The sequence below is a fragment of the Lepus europaeus genome, chromosome 1 (genome assembly GCF_033115175.1).
Source record: "Lepus europaeus isolate LE1 chromosome 1, mLepTim1.pri, whole genome shotgun sequence".
NCBI lineage: Eukaryota > Metazoa > Chordata > Mammalia > Lagomorpha > Leporidae > Lepus > Lepus europaeus.
This window is the reverse complement of record NC_084827.1, coordinates 93,582,121-93,609,604: the sequence shown is the minus strand read 5'-3', so window position 1 is coordinate 93,609,604 and position 27,484 is coordinate 93,582,121. Positions and strand designations below refer to the sequence as shown.

Genomic DNA, 27,484 nt, shown 5'->3' with positions numbered 1-27,484 from the left:
ACATAAATGGTATAACCTGAGTCGTAGTATTATTGGTGAGCACTCATGACATGTCCACAAGAACATTTTTATTATAACTTAAAGCAAAATACTCTTGGCTTAAAGACTATTTTCTTAGAACATACATAAAAAAACTAGGAGATCCAACCAGTGCTGTGTCGTACCATGTAAAGCCAATACAAGCAACACCAAAATCCTATTTGGGCAATGGTTCAAGTCATAGATGCTCCACTTCCAATCCAGGTTCCTGCTAATGGTCTGAAAAAACGGTGGAGGATGGCCAAAGACCTTGGGCCCCTGTACCCACATGGGACACCTGGATGAAGCTTTTGGCTTTGGATTGTCCCAACTCCATCTGTGAACCATAGACGGAAATCTGTCCCTCCCTCCCTCTCTGTAACTCTGCCTTTCAAATAAATAAATCTTAAAAAACTGGGAGAAATTAGACAAATCTGAATATTTCTATATACTTTTCAGAATTTCTAAGTTTTAAACTTTTCAAAATTTATAAAACTTTTTATCATGGAAAATTTCGAAGAAAAGTATATTACAGGAGAAAGCATTTTGGTGCAGGCATTGAACTGCCACTTGGGAATTCTGCCTACTTGTGCTCAGATCCCGGCTACACTTCCTCCAATCCAGTTCCCTGCTGATGTATACCCTGATGGGCAACAAGTGATGGTCCACATTACGTTAGTACCTGCTACCCATGTAAAAGACCCATTCTCAGTTCTGGGCTCCTAGCTTTGGCCTGGTCTAGTCCAGCACTGGCTATTGCAAGCATCTGGAGAATGAACCAGTAGATGCCAAGATTTTTGTCTACCTTAAACTGAAGTTAAAAAAATTTTAAATCATTTTATTAGGAACCCATGTCTAACTTTAGTAATAATCAATTTCATGCCCTTCATGCTTCTTTTATTAAGGACAATTTTAAATTATGTCTAATTTTTTAAATCAAAGTTATCCTGAGGATCAAGGAAAAAGTAAAATGTTTAATAATTATCAGGAATTCAACTAATAATTATGCAGTGATTCCCCACAAGAATAGCAATTATACTACTACAATACAATCACAGTTGTATAAAAGTTTCATTGTTAGCATACTTTAACTCTTCAGGATAATTCAATGTTGTCACTTTAGCAAATGTGGCATTCCAGAACTGAGCACTCTGTTTGCGAATCTGTTTATTCTTATGCAGAAATATTATGCGTAATAGTGGGGAGAGTTGTTCAAGAAATTCACTGTCATAAGTTCCAGAGTAGTTGAACTGCAGACATGCAATAATTTCTCCTAGTAGCTTTTCTAACTAGAAAAATATGAAAAAGTATATTAAATATCAAGTCACAGAATATGCTAATTTTAATAAGTAAAACAATTTTAACGAGGTTCTCATAATCATCCATCTTTATAAACTTAGATCCACTGGTAAATTTACTTTGCTTATTGATATTACAACTTGATTGAGATATTCCATTAACAAAAAAATTTCTGTACCAATTAGAACAAATTGTTGTCTACGTAAATTTTACTTAAAAAATTTGAGCCAAATTCCTCTATAACAAAATGAGATAAACCTTTGAGTTTAAAGTAAATCACTCAATAAAAAAAAAAACAAAAAACAAAATATTTTTAATCATCCATTGATCATTAAATGTAACTTTAGAAATCAGCATTATGGGAGCAAACACTCTGGCGCAACTGGTAAAGCCACAAACTATGATGCCAGCATCCCAGGTGGGTGTTGGTTCATATTCAAATTGTTCCACTTCTGATCTACCTCCCGACTAATGGCTTGGGAAAAGGAGAAAATGAATAGTTCAAGTGTTTGGGCCCTGTCACCCATGCAGAGACTCAGAAGGTCCTGGCTCTGGCCTGGCTTAGTGCTGGCAACTGTGGCCATCTCGGGAATGAACCAGTGGATGGACTATGTATCTCACACCAGCCCCCAAAACTCTTTCAAAATAAACAATCATTTTAATATCAGAATTATGTTTAATTTATAATTAAGATAATTTATCACAAAAATATGCATATTTATGGAGTGTTGTCTATTTTTACCTTGTTGTTCAGACAACCATAAACTTTAGGAACTTCATCAAGCCTAGGAACACAAAACAGTATGAAATTTAGCACTACCATCAAGCTAAATCCTAAAAATAAGGGAGTAAAGACAAAAACAAGACATACATGGCAGCAATATAAAAAAGTATGAGAAGACTTAATAACTTAAAATTGGTACACATGAAATACGTTACAAACCCATCTTTAAAGAAATTGTAGGAAACATCTAGAATAGATCTCTTAAGTGCTCATTATCAATCTGCTTATTTCTCTTTTAAGCATATTTTTAATGAAATGCCAAAAAAGTGCAGAAGTTCAAATGTCAGGGTTGTATTTCACTGTATAAAATCTGTTCCTAAAACATTCTGCATGGATTTTTAAAAGAAATTATGATTGAATTCTTCATGGCTGCTACAAATAACACCAATGAATACTTTCAAAAGCCTGTAATAAATGTTATTTGTAATTTTTTTCAGGCTTTAAGATACTGTCCATATTTTGATTCAAATGTAAAAGGCAATGCCTGGCCGGCGCCGTGGCTCAACAGGCTAATCCTCTGCCTTGCAGCGCCGGCACACCGGGTTCTACACTCGGTTGGGGCGCCGGATTCTATCCCGGTTGCCCCTCTTCCAGGCCAGCTCTCTGCTATGGCCCGGGAAGGCACTGGAGGATGGCCCAAGTGCTTGGGCCCTGCACCCGCATGGGAGACCAGGAGAAGCACCTGGCTCCTGGCTTCGGATCAGCGAGATGCGCCGGCCGCGGCGGCCATTGGAGGGTGAACCAATGGCAAAAAGGAAGACCTTTCTCTCTGTCTCTCTCTCACTGTCCACTCTGCCTGTCAAAAAAAAAAAAAAAAAAAAAAAAAAAGGCAATGCCTATTAATTTAAACTTTTGAGGAGTAATTAAGTAATTTAAATGTATGCTCAGAACCAATAGTTCAACTTATCCTACTAAATAGCAGCAAATGTGAACAAGATTTATATATAAATAATGTTCAACCCTTTGTTGCGATGAAGTCTAAAACATTTTATGGGGCCCAGTGATGTGGCATAGTAGGTAAATAAAGCTACCACCTCAGTGCTGTCATTCTTTATGGGTGCCAGTCTGAGTCCCAGCAGCTCCATTTCCAATCCAACTCTCTGCTATGGCCCAGGAAAGCAGTAGAGGATGGACCAAGTCCCCGAGCCCCGGGCACCCATGTGGGAGACCTAGAAGAAGCTCTAGGCTTCCGGTTTCAGTTCAACACAGTTCTGGCCATTAAAGCCATTTAAGAGTGACCCAGTGGATGGAAGACCTCTAACTCTTTCAAATAAATAAATTAATCTTTTAAAAAAGAAATGAAATCTTATGCAGACATTAGAATCAAATTCCCAGATGAATGGTGCAGGAGGCATCCAACACATCAAGTGCATGCCATATACATACTTGCATAGTAGTATGTGATACATGCTTTTATCATGCATTAATATGCATGCCTGTTCCCATAAGCAATTCTGAATATGCACAAGTTAAGGATGATTGTGAGTAACATGCAAAAAAGGACTTTCAAATTCTATTTTATATTTTGTCCTAATCACAGAAGTATTGTCTAATGTTACCCTCTAAAGCTAATAAACTGTCATTTAGAACAAAGCTGACAGGAAAACCAAAGTTGCTAGCTATTTCAACCATATAAATATAATAACAAAGCTATTAAGGTCAAAATACTTACTTTGCATTTTCATAAAATAATGCCAGAGGTCTTGTTAAAGTTGCAAATATTTTTCGGATTACAGAAGGTAAAGAAATATGTCCAAGCACATTGGAAATAATGTTGGTGACTGAGATGCCAATAGCCAGTAGAGTATCAGAATGTACTTCTTTGAAGCTCAGAGTGTGGAAAGAATAGATCACTCTCACAATAAGTTTAAATAAAGAAGCCAATTTCCCTAGGGGCTCCTTCTTCCTTTTGGACCAATCTGAAGGTCTCTGTGGTGCTAAGATAAAATTGTATTGATTAAAAACTCAAGTACTTTGAAAAATAACACTGTCCATTTACAACTTACACCTCACATTTAAATGCTACCAATAGTTTTGCTTTTAACTGATACTGCAAATAAACCTTAAAATAATGTCACTAGTAGCTAAAGATCACCACAGTATAGAACTGGAGACAAAGGAAAACATATTGGCAGCTCTAGATAAAGAATTCCAGAATCTATTTTCTAAGGAATACAATGCATTACAAACTTTTATTCATTTCTCAAAAATTTACCATTTATGGCCAGCACCGTGGCTTAACAGGCTAATCCTCCGCCTTGCAGCACCGGCACACCGGGTTCTAGACCCGGTTGGGGCGCCGGATTCTGTCCCGGTTGCCCCTCTTCCAGGCCAGCTCTCTGCTATGGCCCGGGAAGGCAGCGGAGGATGGCCCAAGTGCTTGGGCCCTGCACCCGCATGGGAGACCAGGAGAAGCACCTGGCTCCTGGCTTCAGATCAGCGCGATGCGCCGGCCGCGGTGGCCATTGGAGGGTGAACCAATGGCAAAAAGGAAGACCTGTCTCTCTCTCTATCCGCTGTCCAAAAAAAAAAATTTACCATTTATAAAAATAGTAAATCATGTAAGGGCCCCAAAATTAAACTTAAGCATTAACTAGCTTATAAAAATCAGAAAAAATTCACACTAAAAACTGGCACTATACATTGTGTGTATATATATATATTGATACATCACATCCATAAATGTATAATTTTAATGCCTATTAAAAATTTTAATGGGAAATTTTTAATAGAAGAGAAATGACTACTCATTTCCTGTCTCATCTTCAGTAACACTGTTCCCCGATAGTATTCAGCAAGTCAGATACAAATCCTGAAAATGTATGTAAGGAGTTTACTACTTACTTCTTGGTTTAAAGAAAAAGATTATCTTAAGGCAGTCTGATTTTGTATCCTTCTTAAAATTACTTCTCTCCAGGTACCTACCTATAAAAATAAACTCATATTTCCCTTGCCCAGAAAACCATTTATTCCATTATTATCTTTGTTTCTCTCAAAGAAATTCATATTCTAAGGTTAGAGATATCAGAGTTAACAGCAAACTGTAAGATGGTGCTAACTAAAAACTAAACTCAAGCTGTAAAGCAGGAAACCATCTCTTACTATTGAAGGGAAGTCCCTAGAATCAGTCTGTCACACAGAAATGTGCATTGAAAACACCAGCCAGAAATTCCTGTGTAGAATTTTGATACTAAAATGACAGCCCGTGTGTCAGGGAAGGCAACAGAGGATAGTCCAAGTGTTTAGGCCCCTGCACCCAAGTGGGAAACCCAAATGAAGGTCCTGGCGTTGGCCAGGCCCAGCCCCAGCCGTTGCAGATGGAAGATTTTGCTCTCTGTATCTCAAATAAATCTTTGAAAAGAATATGCAACTTAAGAATCCAATGATTTAATTTTAATTAAAATGGTTTAAAAACTAAGTTAAATTTTTAATTTTGAATTCCTGCAGAACCACAACCAAGGGGCTAATTGCATCATTTTCTTTAAAATTTTCATGTCAATTCAATGTTTATTTCAAATCAAGCTTCCATATGGCACTTTCAGCAATGTTTAAAGTTTCCCGTCTAGATAACCTCATAGCAGATGGAATGAAGAAATCATTCGTCTTAGACAATCTACAATCTGTAATTAGTTATCTTTATATGTCACAAAAACATGTTTTTCTGAGAACATGCATGCAAGCTCCAAACATTAACTGACATGGTTTAAAAAAAATGATGAAAAGTCAGTTAAAAAAAAAAAAAAAGTCAGTAAAATTAGATGGGAAAACCATCAGAATTCTTCATGACAAATGTTGGGCAGAGTTTATGAAGTACTGAGAGAACAAATACAGGTGAAGATGATACTTACATTTAACTTTGGGCTGATATTTAGCATTATACGGTGAAAAGTCAATGCAATCAACCATAACAGTAATAACATGAACGATCCTATCCAAAAACAACAAATTCTAGGGAGAAACAGCAAGCACCATAATTAGAAACTCAGGCATAGTATTAAACAGCAGTAAGAGAATACTGATGTTTTCACTCCCACATACATAGTTAATATACCACTTATAAGTATAGGTTATAAATATTTCCCAGTTAACAGCTGTGGGCCATATACTATAGTCTATTCCTTAACATTTAGTGAAAATAATTCAACTATAATATCTCCATAAAACTCATCATATGAACTATGAAGCTGAGAATAGAAGTACAAGACTTGTCTTTTTTAAATTCCTCTTGAAAATCACAAATGTTCATTAAAACCAGAGGGAACAAAACATTAAAATGAAAGCTGTTGAGATTATCCATACTTTCACCCTCCTCCCTCAATTCAACTGAAACAAAATATAAACAAAGCCACAGACCTATCAAAAGACTATCCTGAAATTTGGAATGGGGGTGCTGTTGAAAGGAGAAGCAGGCAAAAGACTAAGATAGCACTGTGAAATTTCATGAATGCAAGTCAAAGAGAACACCTCAAAACTGAGCTTCCACTAATGGATAATTCCACTAATAGAATCTGAGTAACAGAATCACACTAAGTGTTTTTTGTAAAATCTAATGGTTATAAACAAAAAGCCAAATGGTTGATTGAAAGGTTGTCGAAATTAAAGACTTGTATATAATACTATTACCCAATGTTTCTACTCCTTTTATTCTACTAACTTCTATTTGTCTACTGTATTAAACTGATTCACATTTCTGCCTTGAATCTGCCATATGAGGGCCAGAGGAGGAACACAATACTCTAGTTTATCTATGAAAAACATGTGAAAGTCAATCCAGATGACAAGGCACATACACATGCAGAAAAGATGCTAAATTCCAGATACTTCTTCACTGTTCACAATCACAAAACAAAGAATACCTATAACTACAATTTGCCATGCAAGCCAAGAAACAGTTCTCTATTGAATAATTAATTCCAGCTACCAATACTGTTCCACATTAACCTTTATTGACAAATATACACAATCATGAGGAAAACAAGTACCATGATGAAGGTGTGCTAACTACCAACTTAATCCATGAATAAAGAGCCAGTATAAGAAACAAAAGACAATATTCTAAAAGAGGGCTATCATATCCACTTGAAAACATCAAATGTTAAAATGAAAATCTGAAAACCATCCTCAACATTTATACTGCCAAGGAATAGACAAAGTCAGAAATATCAATCTCCTAAAAGAGCAGCACAAAAACCAAAAGAAAACAAACATGAACAGCTGCAGAAAGGATACAAACTCAAAAGCACCAGAAACATCTAATGATAGTGAGAAACCCAAAAACCACTAATCCCAGGCAATTTATCTGAACTATTGGCACAGATCTGTATATTGATAGTCTTAGGCTATGCATGCTGCTCAAATGCTCAAATTCCAAAGAGAACAATCCTCAAACTCTGAGAATAAAAAGGTAACACTAAAGAAAAAATTAGAACCAAAATCCCTATTTGTAACAGGAAAAATTGTTAACTTGAACAATAACTTTGGTTTGCAAATCTGATACTCAGACATCCACATTCATGGATTAGGGAAGTATTATTAAAATGGCTACATTCCCTAAGGAGAATTTTTTTCTTCATTTGAAAGGCAGAGTTAGAGAAAGGGAAAGAAGGATCAAGAGACCTTCATCTGCTGGTTCACTCCCAAGTGGTCACAACGGCTATGCCAGATTAAAGCCAGTTCAGAGTTGGGCCATTTTCCTTGCCCTACCCAGGGATATTTGCAAGGAACCGGATCCAAGCTGAGTACCCAGTTCTCTATCCAGCACTCATACACAATGCCAGCAATGTAGATGGCAGCTTAATCCACTATGCCAGCCCCATGGGGTGTTTAATCTAGCCGTAAGCTACCCAAACCACAATGGACTACCTGGATTGATTTTAAGTTTCCTGCCAATGCAGACCATGGGAGGCAGCTGTGATGTCTCAAGTAACTGAGTTCCTATTACCCACGTGGGAGATGTGGATTGAGCTCTTGGCTCATGGTTCTTGCCCCCACCCAATCTCGATATTTAGGTGGGGGTTGAATCAGCAGATGGCAGTTCTCTTTCAGAAACTAGACAAAAAACTCACTCTCATTTACTTACATTACCTAGGACACAGAAAGATTCAAATGAATTGATTATAAATCTTCCAAAAATTCATAAAAAAATGTCATTTATGAAGACTGCATATTTATAAAGACTGCAAATTTCAAAATTTTATATTAAAACAAACTCACATTAACTTGCTACAGCATATCAGATCAAATTCTCTGATGATGTATTAAGACTAAGACAACATTCTGCAAACAGCCCCTTATAGAACAATGAATTCTGCTAAACTTTACTTAAGAACAACCAAATTTATAATGAAGCTTGGGTTAAACTCACTGATGCTTCATGAGAAGTTTATGGGGACAATGAATCACAGCACCCAAATGAGTAACTCCTTTAAAAAGGGAGATGATGATGAAAATAGAGCCCACAGTGTCAGAATATGCACATTTGTAATAATCTTTTTGTGCCCTAATTGAAGAGGACAATTAACAGCAAAAACAAAAGCCAACAGAGAACTCTCAATTGGTTTAGTCAGATTACATTAAAAATGTATTCATCTGAAAGGTGGAGTGACAAAGGTAGCAGGAGAAACATTCTTTCTCCTGGTTCACTACTCAAACTTTTAAGATTTATTTTATTTATTTGAAAGACAGTTACAGAGAGAGGTAGAGGCAGAGAGAGAAGTCTTCCATCCGCTGGTTCACTCCCCAATTGGCCACAAAGGCTGGAGCTATGCCCATCTGAAGCCAGGAGCTTCTTACAGGTCTCCCACATGGGTGCAGGGGCTGAAGGACTTAGGCCATCCTCCACTTCTATCCTAGGCCATAGCAGAGAGCTGGATTGAAGAGGAGCAGTTGGGACTAGAACCAGCACCCATACGGATGCCAGCGCTTCAGGCCAGGGCTTTAACCTGCTGCGCCACAGTGCCAGCCCCATTTCTCAAACTCTTTAACAGGTTGGGCTGGGTACCTGCAGGACCAGGAACCAAGAACTCCTTCAGCTCTCCCACGTGGGTGGAAGGAACCCAGGTATTTGGACCATAATCCGCTGTCTCCCAGGACCATCAGTAGGAACCTGATCAGAAGCAGCAGAACTCAATCATAGGCACTGCAGTCACCCTATGCAGAAGTAGAGCAAGCATCGCACTCAACTACTGTCAAACTGTCATGTCTAGGCTGCCACACATAACAGCAGAGCTTTGAATGGGATCAAGATCCTGACACATCTTTTAAGAACTGTAACAGAATGGACAATGGCTTTACCAAGATTCTGAAGACAAACCACAATCAAAGCAATGGCTACCAAGAGCTGGAAGTGGCCAAGAGCAAAGGTCATGGCAAAGTTTTCTGAGATGCTCAAGGCATTTTACTCTCTGACCTTCTGGAGGGTCAAAGAAAAATAACATTTGCTTAACAGAAGAGTGTTTGGAAAAGGCTGCTCATCCCTCTTACAAACAAGAGCAATTTTGTTAGAGGTGCAACTGGAAATCTTTAGAATTCACTTTATAATCCTGACTTGGATCCTTCCGTCTTTTGTTTCCTAATGCTTTGTTTCCCGTGGCCACAAAGCATCCCATATAGGACCAGTTCAAGTCCCAGCTACTCTGCTTTTGCTCCATCTCCCTTTCTAATGCAACTGGGAAAACAGTAGAGGGTGGCCCAAGTACTTGGGCCCCAGTCACCCACGTGGAAAACTTAGATGAATTCCAGGCTCCTTGATTTGGCCTGACTCCAGCCATTGCAGGCATATGGGGAAGGAACCAGCAAATCCAAAAAAATATATCCTGAGACCAGTATTGTAGCACATTGGGTTCTGCTGCCACCTGGGTTTCCATACAAGTTAAAGAGTCCCAGTTGCTCCACTTCGAATCCAGTCCCCTGCTAATGGCCTGGGGAAAGCAGCTAAGATCCGCGTCAGTGACCCAGATGAAGTTCCAGGATCCTAGCTTTGGCCTGGCCCAGCCATGGTGGTTCTGTCAGTCTGGAGAATGAAGCAGCAGATCGAAGATCTCGACCTCTACCCTCACCCTCATAACTCTTTCAAATAAACAAACAAGTCTTAAAAACACTGAGCTGGTGCCGCGGCTCACTAGGCTAATCCTCCACCTGTGGCACCGGCACCCCGGGTTCTAGTCCCGGTCGGGGCGCCGGATTCTGTCCCGGTTGCCCCTCTTCCAGGCCAGCTCTCTGCTATGGCCCAGGAGTGCAGTGGAGGATGGCCCAAGTGCTTGGGCCCTGCACCTGCATGGGAGACCAGGAGGAAGCACCTGGCTCCTGGCTTTCGGATCAGTGTGATGTGTGGCAGCCATTGGAGGGTGAACCAATGGGAAAGGAAGACCTTTCTCTGTCTCTGTCCACTCTGCCTGTCAAAAAAAAACAAACAAAACAAATAAACAAAAAAACACTGTGACCAAAATGTTTATCACAAGGATATGAGATCACTTCAACATAAGGAAATGTATTAACAAGAGCTTTTATATATGTCAGCAACAACGTAAAATGTAGGGGACGGATGGGACTCACTTATGAGAGTTTTAAAAAAGAAAAATCAGCAAGACTGAAGTATATAAACTCAAATATCCCTAATGAGAATAATTTACGTTATAAAGATGCAATCCATCTATGACTTCAATATAATCTGTGCCAAACAAAACATCAACAAAGTCTTTTACAAAGTTTGATATGCTCTTGATTTTTTGACAAAGATACAGAGCCCTATGACAATCTTTAAAAGATGAAAACTTGTGTGGTCCAACTAGCTAAACTGTACATTCCATATGGATATAGGTTCTATTCCCTGCTTCTCCACTTCCAATTCAGCTCTCTGCTAATATGCCTAGGAAAGCAACAACAGATGGCCCAAGTACTTGGGGCCCCTACACCCACATGGAAGACAGAGTTCCAAGCTCCAGGATATGGCCTGGCCCAGCCAACAGTTGCAGCCACTGAGGGAGTGAACCAGTGGATCGAAGTTCTAACTCTGCCTTTCAAATAAATAAATCTTAAAAAAAAAAAGTCAACCTTCTCGCCATCAAGTTATAAACACATTTATCAAATTGAGTATTCAGTGTTAGATAAATGCCAGGGATAAAAGATAGATATTGCCCCTAACCTCATAGACTAGGTGAAATAATGAGATACAGAAACAATTCTGAGACAACAGCCAAAAAAGGATTAACAAGGTCTTGTGATAGAAATAAGCCTCGCTTAATTTTTAATGTATGAGTACAACTAACACCTTTGGATTTGATTGTTTATAGTCTTTTCTATATTCACTGCTTCACAGTCACCTATCTTGTACTTTTCAACTCTTTAAATTAAAAATGTTTTCACAAACATTAAAAGAATAAAGAGGAAGAGGCAGGGAGAAAGAAATACCATATTCTTAGAATTGTATCGCTAAAACACATTAAATATGTTCTCTTCAAATTGAAAAAGTGTAACTTTAAAAATAAATTAACAAAACTAATGAGGGCATTTCAAAAATTAAGAAAAATTTTAATTAAACAAAGTTTGGTTGGGGCCAGCACTGTGGCGTAGTGGGTTAGGTTACTGCTCCACTTCCGACCCAGCTCTCTGCTATGGCCCTGGGAAAGCAAACGATGGCCTAAGTCCTTTGGCCCCTACACCTGCGTGGGAGACCCCAAAGAAGCTCCTGGTTCCTGGCTGGATCAGCACAGCTCTGGACGTTGTGGCCAACCGGAGAGTGAACCAGCGGATAGAAGACCTCTCTCTCTCTGCCTCTGCCTCTCCTTCTATGTGTAACTCCTTCTAATAAATAAGTCTTTTAAAAAAAAAAGTTTGGCACAAAAAATGTTTAAGTCCATGCAGAGGAGTTTTCTTATACTGATTTTTTATGTTTTTAAAGAACTCACAGGGGCCGGCGCAGTAGGTTAATCCTCCACCTGTGGCGCCAGCATCCCATATACGGGTGCCGGTTCTAGTCCTGGCTGCTCCTCTTCCAATCCAGCTCTCTGCTGTGGCCTGGGAAAGCAGCAAAGGATGGCCCAAGTGCTTGGGCTCCTGAACCGGCATGAGAGACCAGGAGGAAGTGCCTGGCGCCTGGCTCCTGGCTTTTGATCGGCCCAGCTCTGGCCATTGTAGCCATCTGGGGAGTGAACCAGCAGATGGAAGACCTTTCTGTCTCGCCCTCTCACTGTAACTCTACCTCTCAAGCACCCTCATATAGCTGCCAATTATCATTTGTAGATTCAATCTACAGCATCATGGAGAGGCGAGTGTTTAGCCTAGTGATTAAGACACTGTTAACACATCACACCCTGTATCAGTACATGGGTTCTGATCCCAGCTCCAGATTCCAATTTCCAGATAACGTAAACCCTGGGAGGCAGCTATGGGTTCAAGTAATTGCTTTCTTGCCATGTAGACTAAATACCTGCCCCTGCCCCCAACCCCACATTACAGGAATCTAGGGATTGAACCTGTGGACAGAAGACAAAAAATAAATAGTTGAATATCAAATACAGATGGAATGGTAACCAACGGTAGTTCCATTAAGATAATGGAGGTGAAAATTTCCTATTGCCTCATAATGTTGTAGCTCTCATTCTGTCATAGCATATGTTTGCTGTAATGATTTAATAAATCCGCAATGCCAGTCTTATCGATGTATAGCACAACTGTGTACAAAATACCTAATGATAAAGCAATTATTTTACTGTTTTATGTATATACTGTAGTACATCTCTAAAATACGTATCAGACAGAGACACAGAAAGAAACTGAGAATATCATCCACTTTTTTTCTCCCCAAATAGCCCTAACAGCCAGGGCTGAGCCAGGCCGAACCCAGAAACCAGGATTTCAAACCAGGTCTCTATATGGGTGTGGCAGGGACCCAACTACTTAAGCTATCACCTGCTGCCTCTTAGATGCACAATAGCAGAAAGCTGACAAAGAGCAGAGCCAGGACTTCAACCTAGGCTCTCCAAAATTAAATGTGGGTGTCCCAACCAGGGGTCTTAGCTAATAGGAAAATGAGTGCCCTTGCACAAGACTGTTATTTTAATATTTTAGTGTAAAGCAGTATGCCATAGTATACCTCTTACATTTGTTTAGCACATAACAGCCTCATATATCTATTTAGCACCTCTCAAATTATGTGACTGCCCTATTCCATCTAGGTGTGTAAAAGCACTGATGTTCATACAATTAAGTTGTCTAACAATGCATTTTTCAGTATGTATTCCCACCATTCAGTGACCCATGTTGTGTACAGAAAAAATTTAATGATTTTCTTCATTATTTCCTGAACAATACAGTATAACAAGTATTTACACAGGTTTCTTACTGTATTTGATATTATACAGGAGGACCTGTGCCAATTATAAGGAAATACGATGTCACTTTATACCAGAAGTTTGAGCCTCTTATGGTACTCTTGTGGGGAGCTTCCTTAAAGCAGGTCTTTGTGGTTACAGAACGTCAACTCCACTTTTTAGGATGACAAATTTTGAAAATGATTATCAAAGAGCTAACAGATCAGAGAAAGTGAAGAGGGAAAGGCTATACGTTAGTGCCACAAGTACAAGGTACACACAACAGTGAAACAGCTTCACTACTAATTTTCTGAAACATGGACCTTAGAGCCCAAAAACACAACTGTTTCCATAGCACTAGTAAATGAGAGCTCACCAAGTGTTATCACCATTTAATTGAAGACAAATTAAAAAATGGCACTATTATCAAGAAAACTCACTATAAAGTCTTCATCTTCCACACTGGACATTATCTTGAAACAAAGTTCCTCACAGCACAAATTCTCTTCTGCTGTTGCCACCAAAGCTGCACAGCGGGCAAATGCTCTATATAATTCTGACCAAGTTTTAAGCAAGGTCTTCATTGTAGCCTGGTTTAAAAAAAAAAAATTGTGTAGCTATATATCAAGCATAAACAGAATGCATCTTTAAGTTTTTAAAATATTAATAATGTAAGGTATTATAGAACAGCCACCTCTGCCCATGAGATTCAAATTAATGAAAAATTCAATATAATAATGCCACAACATCAGCAATTTTAAAAGGTAAAAAGGAACATTATAATAGGAGAATATTCAGAAGACCATAATTCTTCTCACACAAAAACAGTATTGTCTTACCACTGGAAATTTCTGTACTGAAAAAATATGGTTTATTGGTAAAGTCAATGCACCATAGATGGCACTAAAATTATGTTCTAAGGCATCACCTTGATTCACTTCATTGGTCTGAAATAAGAAAAATAATGAAGTTAGACACACTGACGTAAATTCTAGTTCTACTAAGAAATTTAGAAAGTAAAGCAGAACTATGTGCCCCAATTTAACATATTTAAGATACTTTAAACTCCTGTTGTTACCTGTGGTTGTGACCTGATTTGGATATATAATTTTTGTAAATACAACCAAGATGAGTTCATATTGGATTAAACAGACTGGTCACTGAATGGCATCCTCGTAAGAGGAGAAAATTTAGACACAGCTTTAGAAGATACAGGGAATAACACCATGTGAAGACAGCAGCAGAGATTTAAGTGATATAGCTGCCAGCCCAGAATGGTCAGGGATTGCCAACAACCACTGGAGGCTGAGAGGTGCTGAGACAGATCCTGAGTTACTGAAAGATCCAATCTAACAACTCCTTAATTTTGGATTTCTGGCCTTCAGAAAGGTGAGAGTAAGTTCCCACTGTTTTAAGTCATCAATTTGTGGTAAACATACTATGTTTAAGTCCAAAGAGAATCCCAGAGGCAACTCCAAAATCTTTTACTCTTCATTCACAGAATGAAGCAAGGACTTACATAAGAAGTGTCAGTTCTCCTTCCAGAAGTGGAAAGCTGTTTAGAAATGCTAGCCATTTTCCTTTCAAAATAGTATATTCAATGGTGTGCTAACTTAAGCAACCAAAACAAGGGCACTTTACAACATGAATTCTTTGGAGCCTTCATTTTGTGAGTTATGAATGAATCAGTACAGAGCATACATTCAAAGACAGAAAAAAACTCACCACCATGCATACCGAGTAACAGAACTTGTGCTTTGTGCCACGTTAATACTGCCATTTATTGAAATACTTAAATGTAAGTAGTAGTTAACTCCTAATAGGTTGCTGACTTGGGAGACTGCTATCTGGTCTTAAAACCACAGATATATAGTTTAAATGACCATTATCATTCCCTGTTAGTAGTCAATGAACCCAAGATATAAATGTTAAAAATTTGCATGTCTTGAGTATGTATACTATAGTGTTTTTATTTGAAAGGCAGTTACATCCAGTGTTTCACTACCAAAAGGGCCACAACTTCTAGGGCTGGGCCAAGCTGAAGCCAGTAGCTTCTTCCAGAACTTCCATGTGAGTACAGGGGCCCATGCACATAGGTCACCCTATGCTGTTTTCCCAGGCCATGTTAGCAGGGAGCTGGATCAGAAATGAAGCAGCCAAGGACACAAACTGGAATCCATATTGGATGCTGGCATCACAGGCAATGACTTAACCTGCTATGCCACAATGCCAGCCCTGCTAAGTAGTTTTACAATCCTAGGAGGAGAAAACAGAACTGCTTAGTTCTAAGTTCCAATTTTTGGAACTGGTATTGTGGCACAGCAGTTAAGCCACCATCTACAACACCAGGACCCAAAACAGGCAATAGTTTGAGTCCCAGATGCAACGCTTTCGATCCAGCTCCTTGCATATGTTCTTGGGAAAGGAGTGCAAGAAGATCCAAGTATTTGGGGATCTGCCATCCACATGGGTGACCTGGATGGAATTCCAGATTACTGATTTCAGCCTGGCCCAGAACATGTGACTCTGCCTTTCCAATAAACAAATCTTAAAATATAAAAAGGAACTCTTGCTTCCAAGATGACAAAGAAAAAAAGAATAGCTATGCAAAAAAAAAAAAAAGAAAAAAGAAAAGAAAAAGGCACTGTCATTTGGTACACAAACTGCAGTGCACTGATGTGTGCTAAAGAACTAGGCCATTTAGAAGTTATTCGAGGTGCCAGTGTTACAGCATAGAGGGTTAAGCCCCTGCCTGTGATGCAAGCACCCACTATGGGTGCAATTCATGTCCCAGCTGTTCCCTTTCCAATCCAGCTCCCTGCCAGGGAGCCTGCGAAAGCACTGAAAGCTGGCCCAAGGGCTTGGGCCCCTGCACACATGTGGGAGACCCTGATAAACTCAATCTTTAAAAAAAAAAAAAAAAAAAAAAAAAAAAAGAGGGAACTTCCATCCCTTAGTTCACGCCCCAAATGGCTGAATCCTCTAGTTCAATCCCCAAAGGGCTGGGCCAGGCCGAACCCAGGAGCCAGGAGCTTCTTCCAGGTCTCCCATGTGGATACAGGGGGAGGCTCCAGGATCCTGGCTTCCACCTAGCATACCCCAGCCATTGTGGCCATTTGGGGAATGAACCAACAGATGGATGATCCCTGTTTCTTCCCTCTCTATGTAACTCTGCCTTTCAAATAAATTTTAAAAGCTCTAGGAAAATAGAATTGAAGGATAACAATTTTTAAAAAATTTTTATTATTCCAAACACAGTAGAGGTATGGTACAGCCATCAAGGACATCTCCCAAGCTGTATGTGTAGCTACATTATCGCAGGTTGTGCCATTCACAGTGAGGAAATCAGAACTTGATCTTGTGAAACCCAAAAGGACCCAAAACTACTACTGCAATTTAGTTGTGCTGTTGATACCCCATGCCTTCCAAAACCTATGTAAAAGCAGTTTATTAGTCTTTAAGGGCTAAAGAAAAACTATCCTCAGGAAAATAAAGTAGAAATAAAGAAGAAATTACTACTATAATTGGAGGGTTGGGGGATGACAGAATATTTACCAAATCACACTAGAAAGAATTTTATGTCTTCTATATAATTCTAAACTTATATTCATTTCTCCTTTGACAAAATGAAAAAAAAAAACTATAAATTCGAGAGGAAATATACATCATATGTTTATCATACCTGATTAATCAATTCAGTTAATGGGGTGACTATAATACTCCACATTCTCCAGAGATGTTCCTTGTTATCCAACTGCTTTGCATTTTGATTAATAACATTTAAAACAGAGTCACTGAAAGCCAGTGGTGAAGTTGGACCAGAAAGCACACAGCTTACAAGTGTTTCCAGATTGAGAAAAAACCTAAAGAAAAAATTAATGCAACATAATCTACTTTAACACATTAATTGTATAATGTTAAATTTCCAAAACTGCCAAGAAAACATGAATTCCAAGTTCTGAATTCAATTAAATACATTCCAACATAATCATATAAATACATTAAATTAAAAGAATCTCATCTGTTACAACCTTTGCAAGATAAACTTTCAGGTTTAAGTACCAACTTACTTTTCATCTGCTATACCACACTCCAGAAGATTACTGAAAATTAACTGAATTAAGAACAAAGCTGGAGTTCCCTAAAGAAAGCAAAGAATGAAGTCAATCTTCTCAATTACAATGAATAGTATACTTGTTTTCTACAATCAGTTAAGATGATTATTTTAACAGAAGTTTACCTTTTAGCATCTGTTAGGATATAATTAATTTCCATAAACTATATACAAAAATAAAACTCTTAATTTTGTAATTTTAGTCATCCCATCTATATAAGAAATCTAGGAATGACATTCCAGATATAAAAAGAATATTAACTTACAACTTACTTGACTTGTAATACCTACATCGTGCTGATATTAAGTACATTTTACATTATAAAGCCGACATTCCTAATCTTACCAACTTTTTAACAGGGACTAGCACTTTTACTATGAATAAAATTTTCCTTCTGCAGTCCATAAATTGAGGAAAATATTTCACAACATCTCAATTAACATTACTCTATTACTTCCTCCATCAGTTCTTTAAGTTGGTCAACAAACTGCAAATCCAAAATCTTCAGTTTCACAAAAGTATTTTTTTAAAGGAAGGAAAATACCATGGAACTCTCATGTTTTTGACCATATTTATATCATTACATTCAAGATACTTGCATTAAGAATATCCATATTAGCAACCTGATATGCCGGTGAACCTAATACTTTCTGGGGAAGTCCTTTAACCGCAATTTCCATGAGGATCTAAGAAATATAAAAGGTTTTACAACAAATCAGCTATGGAAAAATCACTACTTAGTAAAAGGTCAACTAGTCTTAACTGTTTTAAGATTTATCGCAAGCAACATTCATTAATGTGAATACATTCTCATTCAAAATGACTAAATACTTGAACAATAAGTTTACATTATTTAAAAGTTCAAATGAATGTACAGAAAGTAAAACAAAGATCTTTATCATTAGGAATAAGTAATGCTAAGTCTTCTAAATTTCATACAAATACAATTCCATTAAACCATTAATTATATCAGTGCAGTTTACTATAATTCTAACTTATTCAACCATTTTCTACTAATGAGCCTTCAGGCTACTTCTATTTTTTTTTATACTGCTTTAAAAAATTTTGCAGTAAATTAGATACTCGCTAGCCTCAAAAAACAAGAATTTCAAAGGATTACTTGCTCATATCAGACTTGAGTCTGCCTAATAGCTGTCCCAGAGTATTACAATACTAGTACTAATGTGAACTATATAACTAAAGTGTCATTAACACCGAGAATTACGTTAGCGAAAATAAGTCTTCACATATTTGAAACAGACACTAGAAATATTTAGAGTCTGGCACATGGCATTCTATATGTATCAACTTATTTAATAATCAACCACTACAATTCATATTACAGATAAGGCAAAATAATGCTAATAAACAGTTGGGGAGTTTCAACTTAAGAGCTATTAACCATTATGCTATATGGCCCAAGAATAGTACAGAAAAAAAATCCATCTAACAGTACTGCTTGTTTCATCTGCATTTTTCATGGCTTACTGTAAAAATTATGCACAATTTATACTTTCTTCATGTTAAAAACATGTGCTTGATACCAAAGTCAATACCCAAGTTGAAGAGTTAATTTAGAAATGTATTCCAGTAAACCATTCACGAAGTTAAGCAATCTTGTAAAATTAGCAGACATCTGAGTTTCTTTAGTCAACTGTTACATCCTTTACCTCATTTTCTTGGTTTAGCTGATTATTTTTCTTATGTTGGTTTTTTTAGTTGCTAATACAGCCAGTTATTTTAATAAGAAGCTTTCAAATGAATTATAAGTCAATAGAATGATTTTTTATTATACTGCTAGTCAACACTTGATATAAAAAAAGTGTGCCCGGGACCGGCACCATGGCACAGGTTAATCTTCCACCTGCGGCAATGGCATCCCATGTGGGCACCAGTTCTAGTCCTGGCTGTCCCTCTTCTAATCTGGCTCTCTGCTATGGCCTGAGAAAGCAACAGAAGATGGCCAAGTGCTTGGGCCCCTGCACTAACATGAGACTGGGAGGAAGCACCTGGCTCCTGGCTTCGCATTGGCACAGCTCCGGCTGGGGAGTGATCCAACAGAGGGAGGACCTTTGTCTAACTCTACCTCTCAAATAAAATCTTTAAAAAAAAAATGTCGCCCAAACAATTTTTCAAATATTTTCAATTTCATTTTCAGAATCTGTTTTTAATATCCTACCTGTAGGTATTATACTTACCAATGCTTTTGAAACAGGAAATACTTCTGACTTCACTATGCCTTCCAAAGATTTTAGTAAAACAGTCAAAACCTCAGAACCTGGTCTCTCTTTTTTGTTACCTATCAACAAGCAAAAAGGTATAGCTTCTAAGCATGTAGGTATTTAAAGAGACCAATATATAAAGAGCCATGAAAATTAATTTCTTAATCAGTAACTGATTCGTTCAAACTAATGCCTGAAACTACAAAAATTCTTTAAAATGAATTTTATGTATAAAAGACAAGCATTTCACTAAGTGCTATAAAAATCATTTGATCAGTATTTAAAGTGCTTACCTGATTCAGTAACTGACTTGACCAAGCCAATCAGCTCTTTCCAGATAGCACTGAGAACTGCATCTGTCAAACAAAATAAACTTAACTGCTTTCAATGAACTACACATAACTAAAGGCTGTTCCCCCCTCTTCTTTACACTAAAAAATTGGGTAATAATTTAAAGATACTATTTTCCTTATATTTAACCCCGTATAAAACACTTGTCATATACTGTATTTGAACAATGGATTAAACATGCTAATACAGGACTGTACAAGTAAGAGTAACTGCTGTATCTCTTTCCTACCATCTGTATATTATAAATTCATCTTCAAGACAAGGAATAACAATGACACAGAAAGGTACCTGACAACCAAAAGAAAAAGTTATGTGATTCATTTTCCAATCAGTTAACAGTGAAAGTGTGATTTTTAAATTTCTTTTCCTCATTACTGGATAGATTATACAATTTAGCAGTGTAGATACAGATGCTGGAGATACAGATGCTGGAGACACAGAGCCTGGGAATAAATCATAGTTCCAGTTGTACCATGTACTTTGTGACTTTGCACATGCTATTTACTTCTCTGTACAACCCAGTTTCCTTAGTTTGAAAACTAACAGGAGTTGGAGTTGTAGTGCAGCAGGTCAAGCTGTTAGCTCCAACACCAGCACTCTGTATGAACGTTCTAGTCCTGGTTGCTCCACTTCTGATCCAGCTCCCTACTAATGCACCTGAGAACAAGGAGAAAATGGCCAACTACTTGGGCCCCAGGGGGCCCAAGAATTTCAATGTTATTTGGGGAGTGGATGGAAGATCTCCTGCCTCATCTTTCTAATTCTGCCTTTCAAATAAATCTAAAAAAAAAAAAAAAAAAAAAAAAAAAAAAAAAAAAGACTAACAGGGTTATTTCAGGAATTATGTAACAGGCCAGCATCATGGCACAGTGGGCAAAATTGCCATGTGTGGGGCCAGCGTTGTGGCCTACACTTGAATCCCATATGGGCCTGGCTGCTCCACTTCAGATCCAGCTCCCTGCTAATTCACCTGAGAAGGCAGTGGAAGATGGCCCAAGTGCTTGGGACCCTGCACCCACGTGGGAGACCTGGAAGAAGCCCAGCTCCAGCTGTTGTGACTGTTTGGGGAGTAAACCAGTGCCTAGAAGCTCACACTTTGTAACTCTTTCAAATCAATCAACCTTCAAATGAAAAACAGGAAAAAAAAAAAAAAAAAACACGCTATCTGCAACACCAGGATGCAGCATGGGTGCCAGCTCTAGTCCTGGCTGCTCTACTTCCAGTTCAACTTCCTGCTAGGCAACCTTCTGATGCTTTTCCCAGGTGCATTAAGTGCTTGGGCCCTTGCCAACCAGGTGGGAAACCCAGATGAAGCTTTTTGCTTTGGACTGGACCTGCCCTGGAGGACCCACTTGGGGACTGAACCAGCAGATGGAAGACCCATTTTCTTCCTCCCTATTAACTCCGACGTGCAAATAAATAGAGAGAGCACTGTGGTGCAGCGGTTAAGCTAATGCCTGTATGCCAACATCCCACGAGGGTGCTGGTTCAAGGCCTGGCTGCTCCACTTCCAATCTACCTCCCTGCTAATCAACTGGGAAAGCAGCAGAGATGACCCAAGTGCTTGGGCCCCTGTACCCACATGGGAGACCAGGAGGAAGCACCTGGCTCTTCGAACTGGCCTGGCCCAGCCCTAGCCATTGTGGTTATTTAGAGAGTGAATCAGCATCCATTTCTCCCTCTCATAACTCTTTCAAACAAATAAATCTTTAAAAAAATAAACTAATCCTTAAAAAAACTTAATATATATATATTAGGCAAATGGATAACAACCTGACCAATGAGTGGTTTCATAAATATCTGCCAGATTTTTTAAACACAAATATGAACAAAGAATCTCTCCAAAATATTTACCAGAAGCATCTTTTCCAACTGCAACAAAGCTATCATGAACAGCAGTGATAAGTATATTTGCATGTTTGGAGAAAAAAGAAGGGCTGCTGATTAAGGGATGTTCAAGTGGCTCTAAAAGGGAGAAAATAGAAGACAATTATACAAAACAGAAATTTGAGACTACTTGATTTAAATTTTAATTTCTGAAGGTCTGAATAAATGTTTTATATTTATAATTTTATACTCATTTCACAAACAATTACAGAGTATCTCTAGTTTGGGGAAAATTAAATCTCATCTCAATCCACTGAGTTCTAGAACGGTTTAATAATAGAAATTATTTTCAAAACAAATACCTAAGCTCAAAACAAGTTTGTTTTGCTTAGCAAAATTCAAGACTTCTGGACCCAACAAAAAATGAAGTAACATCTCAAGTCCCAAAAGCTGAATGGAAGGAATTGTGGCCATTCCACCTAAGTTTGAGATCAAGTTCATCCGGGGAGTCACAGGAACTCCATAAGTGGAAGCACCTTAAAAAAAGAAAAAAACAAAAGCTTATTAAATAAGCTTGCTTGATCTTAGCACTCCATATGCACATATTTTATTTCAATCGAATGTACTTTTAAAAATTTATTTTCAGGTGTGAAATTATACCTTGAAGTTCCAGTATGTGCTGCACTAGGTCCCACAGCAGTACCTGGGAAGAAGGGAGTGACCTGTGCCCCACACTAAGGACCACCCTGAAGGAAGCAGTGCAGAAACTCATCCTGAGATCCAAAAGGCATGGTGGCCTCACCAAACCCACCCCACCACTGCTCTCTATTCTGCCACTTTGCTGCTGGTTAGTCCCCAACTGGCCAGCATTTTCCTTCTCTCTGCCCTCCTTCAGATTCCTTGTGCTTCCTTTCCCCTCATTTCTCTGTCTCTGAAGTACCCAAGAATTACCTCCTCTCCCACTTCAAAATGTGGGGCCCTGCCTAGGTGGTGTGCATTTCCTCTTTCCCTGCTTCCATAGTTTTCTTATCCCAGAGACTTGCTGAATTTTCCTTGTTTCCCAAAGAAATTAATTCCCACCATCATTAAATAAATCAGAATAAGTAAGGTAGGTGGGGCTCAGAAGACTTCAATATGTCTTTCTGAAATTTAAATATAAAAGATAGCTGCCATAATTTACAGTAACTAGTCACTTTAATGTTGTATAAACTAAGCAACATTTAAATCTGAGTTGCAACAGTTCATATCCTATGCCAGGAAAACAGTCATCTTTTCCAACCTAAACAATGCATTTGTAGTCAATCACAAACTAAAATATATAAGGCTTATTTTTATATTGGACAAAATTTACAAGGAGCTTCATTTTGTGTGGAAAATACTAAACAAAACCTTCTCTAAGAGCCTCTCAAAAATAAAAAAAAAAAATGTTTCTCTTACCTTTGGGTACAGGAGTCATAGGACTCATACCAGGAGAAGTAGCTACACGAGAGGAAGCGCTAGAATCGATGCTTATTGTGCTCTGAATAAGAGGCACACAAACCTATTGAGGTAAAAGGGAAAATTTCCAACTGTAATTGTGATAATTTAGAGTTCTTACATAACATAAATGCGTTTAAGAAGCCACATAAAGGGGCCAGCATTGTGGCATAGCAGGAAAAACAACTACCTGCAATACCAATATCCCATTTAGGTGTCAGATTGAGTCCTGGCTGCTCTACTTCCAATACAGCTCCCTGCTAATGCACCTGGGAAAGCAGAAGAAGACAGCCCAAGTATTTTGGACCCTGCATCAAGGTGGACAACCCAAATAATTTCCTGGCTTCGGCATGGCCCACACGTGACTACGGCAACAATTTAGGAAGTGAATGAGCAGATGGAAGCTTGTTCTCAAGTGCTCACTCTTTCTGTAATTTTCAAATAAATCGTAAAAAAAAAAAAAATTGCAATCTAAATTCTTCTGACATACAGGTTGGATATCCTGAATAATACTGAAAAGCTTAAACTTCTTGAGCTCCAACACAATATTAATACTTGACCTCGACAAGTACACTAAAAATAACGTATTATAATATTCAGGCTACGAGCATAACAAGTTTAAGAAACCTAGTTCATGGTTAGACTTGGGTCCTATCCCAGGATATTTCATTATATAAAACATAGGTATTCAAAAATACAAAAAACTGACATCCAAAACACTGCTGGGGGCAGCACTGTGGCACAGCGGGTTAAAGCCCTGGCCTGAAGCGCCAGAATCCCATACGGATGCCGGGTCTAGTCCCGGCTGCTCCACTTCTAATCCAGCTCTCTGCTATGGCCTAGGAAGGCAGAAGATGGCACAAGTCCTTGAGCCCCTGCACCCATGTGGGAGACCCAGAGGAAGCTCCTGGCTCCTGGCTTCAGATCGGCGAAGCTCCAGTCGTTGTGGCAATCTGGGGAGTGAACCAGCGGATGGAAGACCTCTCTGTCTCTACCTCTGTCTTTCAAATAAAAAAATCTTTAAAAAATTTTTTTTAATTAAATTTATTAAAAAAAAAAAACACTGCTGGTCCCAAGCATTCCAGATGAGGCAAACTACCTGAAATAAATTTTACCAGCTGCTTCCAATCATATAAACAAGCTAAAAATTAAAATTGAGAAATTAACATTTTTATTATAGCACTATGTGACAGTGTTACAAAAGTATTATCTGTGTATCTGTCAATTCTAAAATTATATACATAAATAACTTTTGTAAATGTCAACTCAAGTTTTGTATGACATTGGCAGACTCATTCTTAAAAGCACTTTACAGATTATCAACTAGCACTATGAAAAAAATCAAGTTAACTAGAAAACAAGAATTTTGGGGCCTGGTGCTGTGGTGTTAACAGGTAACACCAATGCCAGTTTGAATTCTGGTTGCTTTAGTTTTGATCCAGCTCCCTCTTAACCTGCCAGGGAAAGCAGCTAAAGACGGTCTAAGTGCTTGGGTCCATGTACCCATGTGGAAGACCAGGAAGAAGCTCCAGTCCTTGTGGTCATTTGGGGAGTGAACCAGCAAATGCAAGATCTCTCTACCTCTGCCTCTAGGTAATTCCACGTTAGAACAAAAATAAAATTAGATTTTTGGATGTTTTCATTCTACAAACATCTTAAGTGTTTGAAGAGACAAATATATTTACCTTGACTGGATACTATGCAAGATATACATGTATCAAAATATTACATAGTGCTCCATAGACAATTTTTATGTCTCCTGAATTTAAAAAATTAAGACTTAACTTTTAAGATCATTCTTATACTACTAGTCATATAGTCACTGAATAAATTATTCCAATTAATGTTAGACAACTGTTAAGATTGTCCTATTTATCCTATTAGGACTTCACAATTGTAGAATTTAGAAAACGGTCCCAATTATATACTACCATCCAAAGCCATTTTTCAGTTCCTTTATGTCATATTATGTTTAAAAGGACTTACTAAAAAGTTTAAATCATTCTTTTTCAAGAATGCATTTCCTGATATGCATTTATATAAATTCTTAAGACAAAGAATACAAATTCTCAATTAAAATGTAGCTTAAAATGCACAAGAAATCAAAAAGGTAAGTTATCAGAGCTACTCTTTCCAATTACTTAAAAAAATTGGCCGGCGCCGTGGCTCACTAGGCTAATCCTCCACCTTCGATGCCGGCAACCCGGGTTCTAGTCCTGGTTGGGGCGCCGGATTCTGTCCCGGTTGCCCCTTTTCCCATCCAGCTTTCTGCTGTGGCCCGGGAAGGCAATGGAGGATGGCCCAGATGCTTCGGTCCCTGCAACCACATGGGAGACCACCGGGAGGAAGCACTCGGCTCTTGGCTCCGGATCGGTGCAACACTGGCCGTGGGGGCCATTAGGGGAGTGAACCAGCGGAAAGAAGACCTTTCTCTCTGTCTCTCTGTAACTCTACCTGTCAAATGAAAAATTCAGAACCAAGGACAGAATTAAAGTCAAAAAGGTCTGGAGCCAGCGCTGTACCCAGCAGGTTAGTACCCTGGCCTGAAGCACTGGCATCCCATATGGGCGCTGGTTCGAGTCCCAGCTCCTCCACTTCTGATCCAGCTCTCTGCTATGGCCTGGGATGGCAGTGGAGGATGGCCCAAGTCCTTGGGCCCTTGCACCTACATGGGAGACCCAGAAGAAGCTCCTGGCTTCGGATCGGCACAGCTCTGGCCGTTGCGGCCATCTGGGGAGTGAACCACTGGATAGAAGACCTCTCTCTGCCTCTCCCCTCTCTGTGTAACTCTGACTTTCAAACAAATAATTTTTTTTTCTTATTAGTTTATATTAAGTAAAGATTTCAACAGTTTGCACCCACACAGAACATAAAGTGTAAAATACTGTTTAAGTACTAGTTATAGCATTAATTCACATTGAACACCACATTAAGGACAGAGATCCTACATGAGGAGTAAGTACAGTGACTCCTGTTGACTTAAATAAATCTTAAAAAAAACCTATCAAATAGGTTTGATAATATTGAACTTTCTATCTAAATGCCCATAAAGATATCTAAATGCGTACAAATTCATAAAATATTAACAAAAAAATCAAAATAAAATTATTGGTTATCACTATATAGCTCAGAAAAGGAAATACATTATTGGTTATTACTATATAGTCCAGAAAAGGAAATAAAGAACTGATTAACTTTATATCTACTCTATATAACACTTGATTTCTTTCTTATATTCATAATGTTTCCACAGCAAGAAATTTGACCATAGACTAAAAAGGCTTTAAAGGGCTCTATTTTAGGAAACTTGAAAATATTCCTTATAGGAAATGCTTCAAGTTCTATGCCAAGTAGAATTCCATATATTGTGGCCTACAAAGACAAGGGTATTTCCAAAAGTTCCTGCAAAATGGAAAGTTAAGTTTATTCTGATGCAAAACAAAATGCAGAACAAAAAAACTTCAAAGGTCATTCAGTTTTTCAAGATAATGTGTTTTCATGAAATTCTCAAGATCCTTTGTAGATACCAAAATTAGCACAAAGACTATACTGGTAAAAGCATATTAATAAATGTTACCTGTTCAAAATTAGCAGCAAGATGAGGTCCCAGTCTCATCAATAAATACCACCACACTTCTAGTTTAGTTAATGCTAGAGTTTCTGTTCTCACATGGATGGAACTCAAAGGCTGCATCAACAACTTGAGTCTTTTTGCACTACAAAGTATATCTTAAAAGAAAATAAGCACAGAAATAAGATTTAAGAACTAAACACATTTTTAAGAGCAGCAATACAGCAGTCTCCTTTCACCATGAGTACTGAAAAATTTTAAAGCAGGATCAGACATTTAGAATTAGCAATTAAGACTCTGGTTAAGACACCCACATTTCAACTCACATCAGAGTACCTGGGTTCAATTTCTGGCTCCAGTTCCAGCTTCTGATTCTAGCTCCTGTCAAACTCCTGGGAGGCAACAGGTAATGGCTCAAGTGATTAGGTATCTACCACCAACATGGGAGTCTTGGGACTGCACTCCTGGCCCCCTAGATTCTGCCTGGCCAAGACTCGGCTATTCTAGGCATG

The 27,484-nt window shown here is 38.4% G+C and overlaps 1 protein-coding gene across 3 annotated transcripts in view; it reads right to left on the bottom strand.

Moving 5' to 3' along the window:
* Positions 1–27,484, bottom strand: part of RIF1 (replication timing regulatory factor 1) — a 75,680-nt gene that overhangs the window by 27,911 nt on the left and 20,285 nt on the right. For 2 of the 3 annotated variants that reach the window (XM_062186659.1, XM_062186676.1), the window contains exons 10-24: positions 26,979–27,130; positions 23,363–23,465; positions 22,288–22,461; positions 21,953–22,063; positions 20,041–20,103; positions 19,724–19,824; positions 18,125–18,211; positions 17,481–17,551; positions 17,093–17,273; positions 14,250–14,357; positions 13,851–14,000; positions 5,950–6,049; positions 3,774–4,038; positions 2,060–2,102; positions 1,105–1,307 (exon numbers count right to left, since the gene is read on the bottom strand). In XM_062186659.1, the coding sequence (XP_062042643.1) occupies positions 1,105–1,307; positions 2,060–2,102; positions 3,774–4,038; positions 5,950–6,049; positions 13,851–14,000; positions 14,250–14,357; positions 17,093–17,273; positions 17,481–17,551; positions 18,125–18,211; positions 19,724–19,824; positions 20,041–20,103; positions 21,953–22,063; positions 22,288–22,461; positions 23,363–23,465; positions 26,979–27,130 (1,912 nt within the window). The remainder of the gene's footprint in view (positions 1–1,104; positions 1,308–2,059; positions 2,103–3,773; positions 4,039–5,949; positions 6,050–13,850; positions 14,001–14,249; positions 14,358–17,092; positions 17,274–17,480; positions 17,552–18,124; positions 18,212–19,723; positions 19,825–20,040; positions 20,104–21,952; positions 22,064–22,287; positions 22,462–23,362; positions 23,466–26,978; positions 27,131–27,484) is intronic. The other variant, XM_062186667.1, reaches the window with a different exon arrangement.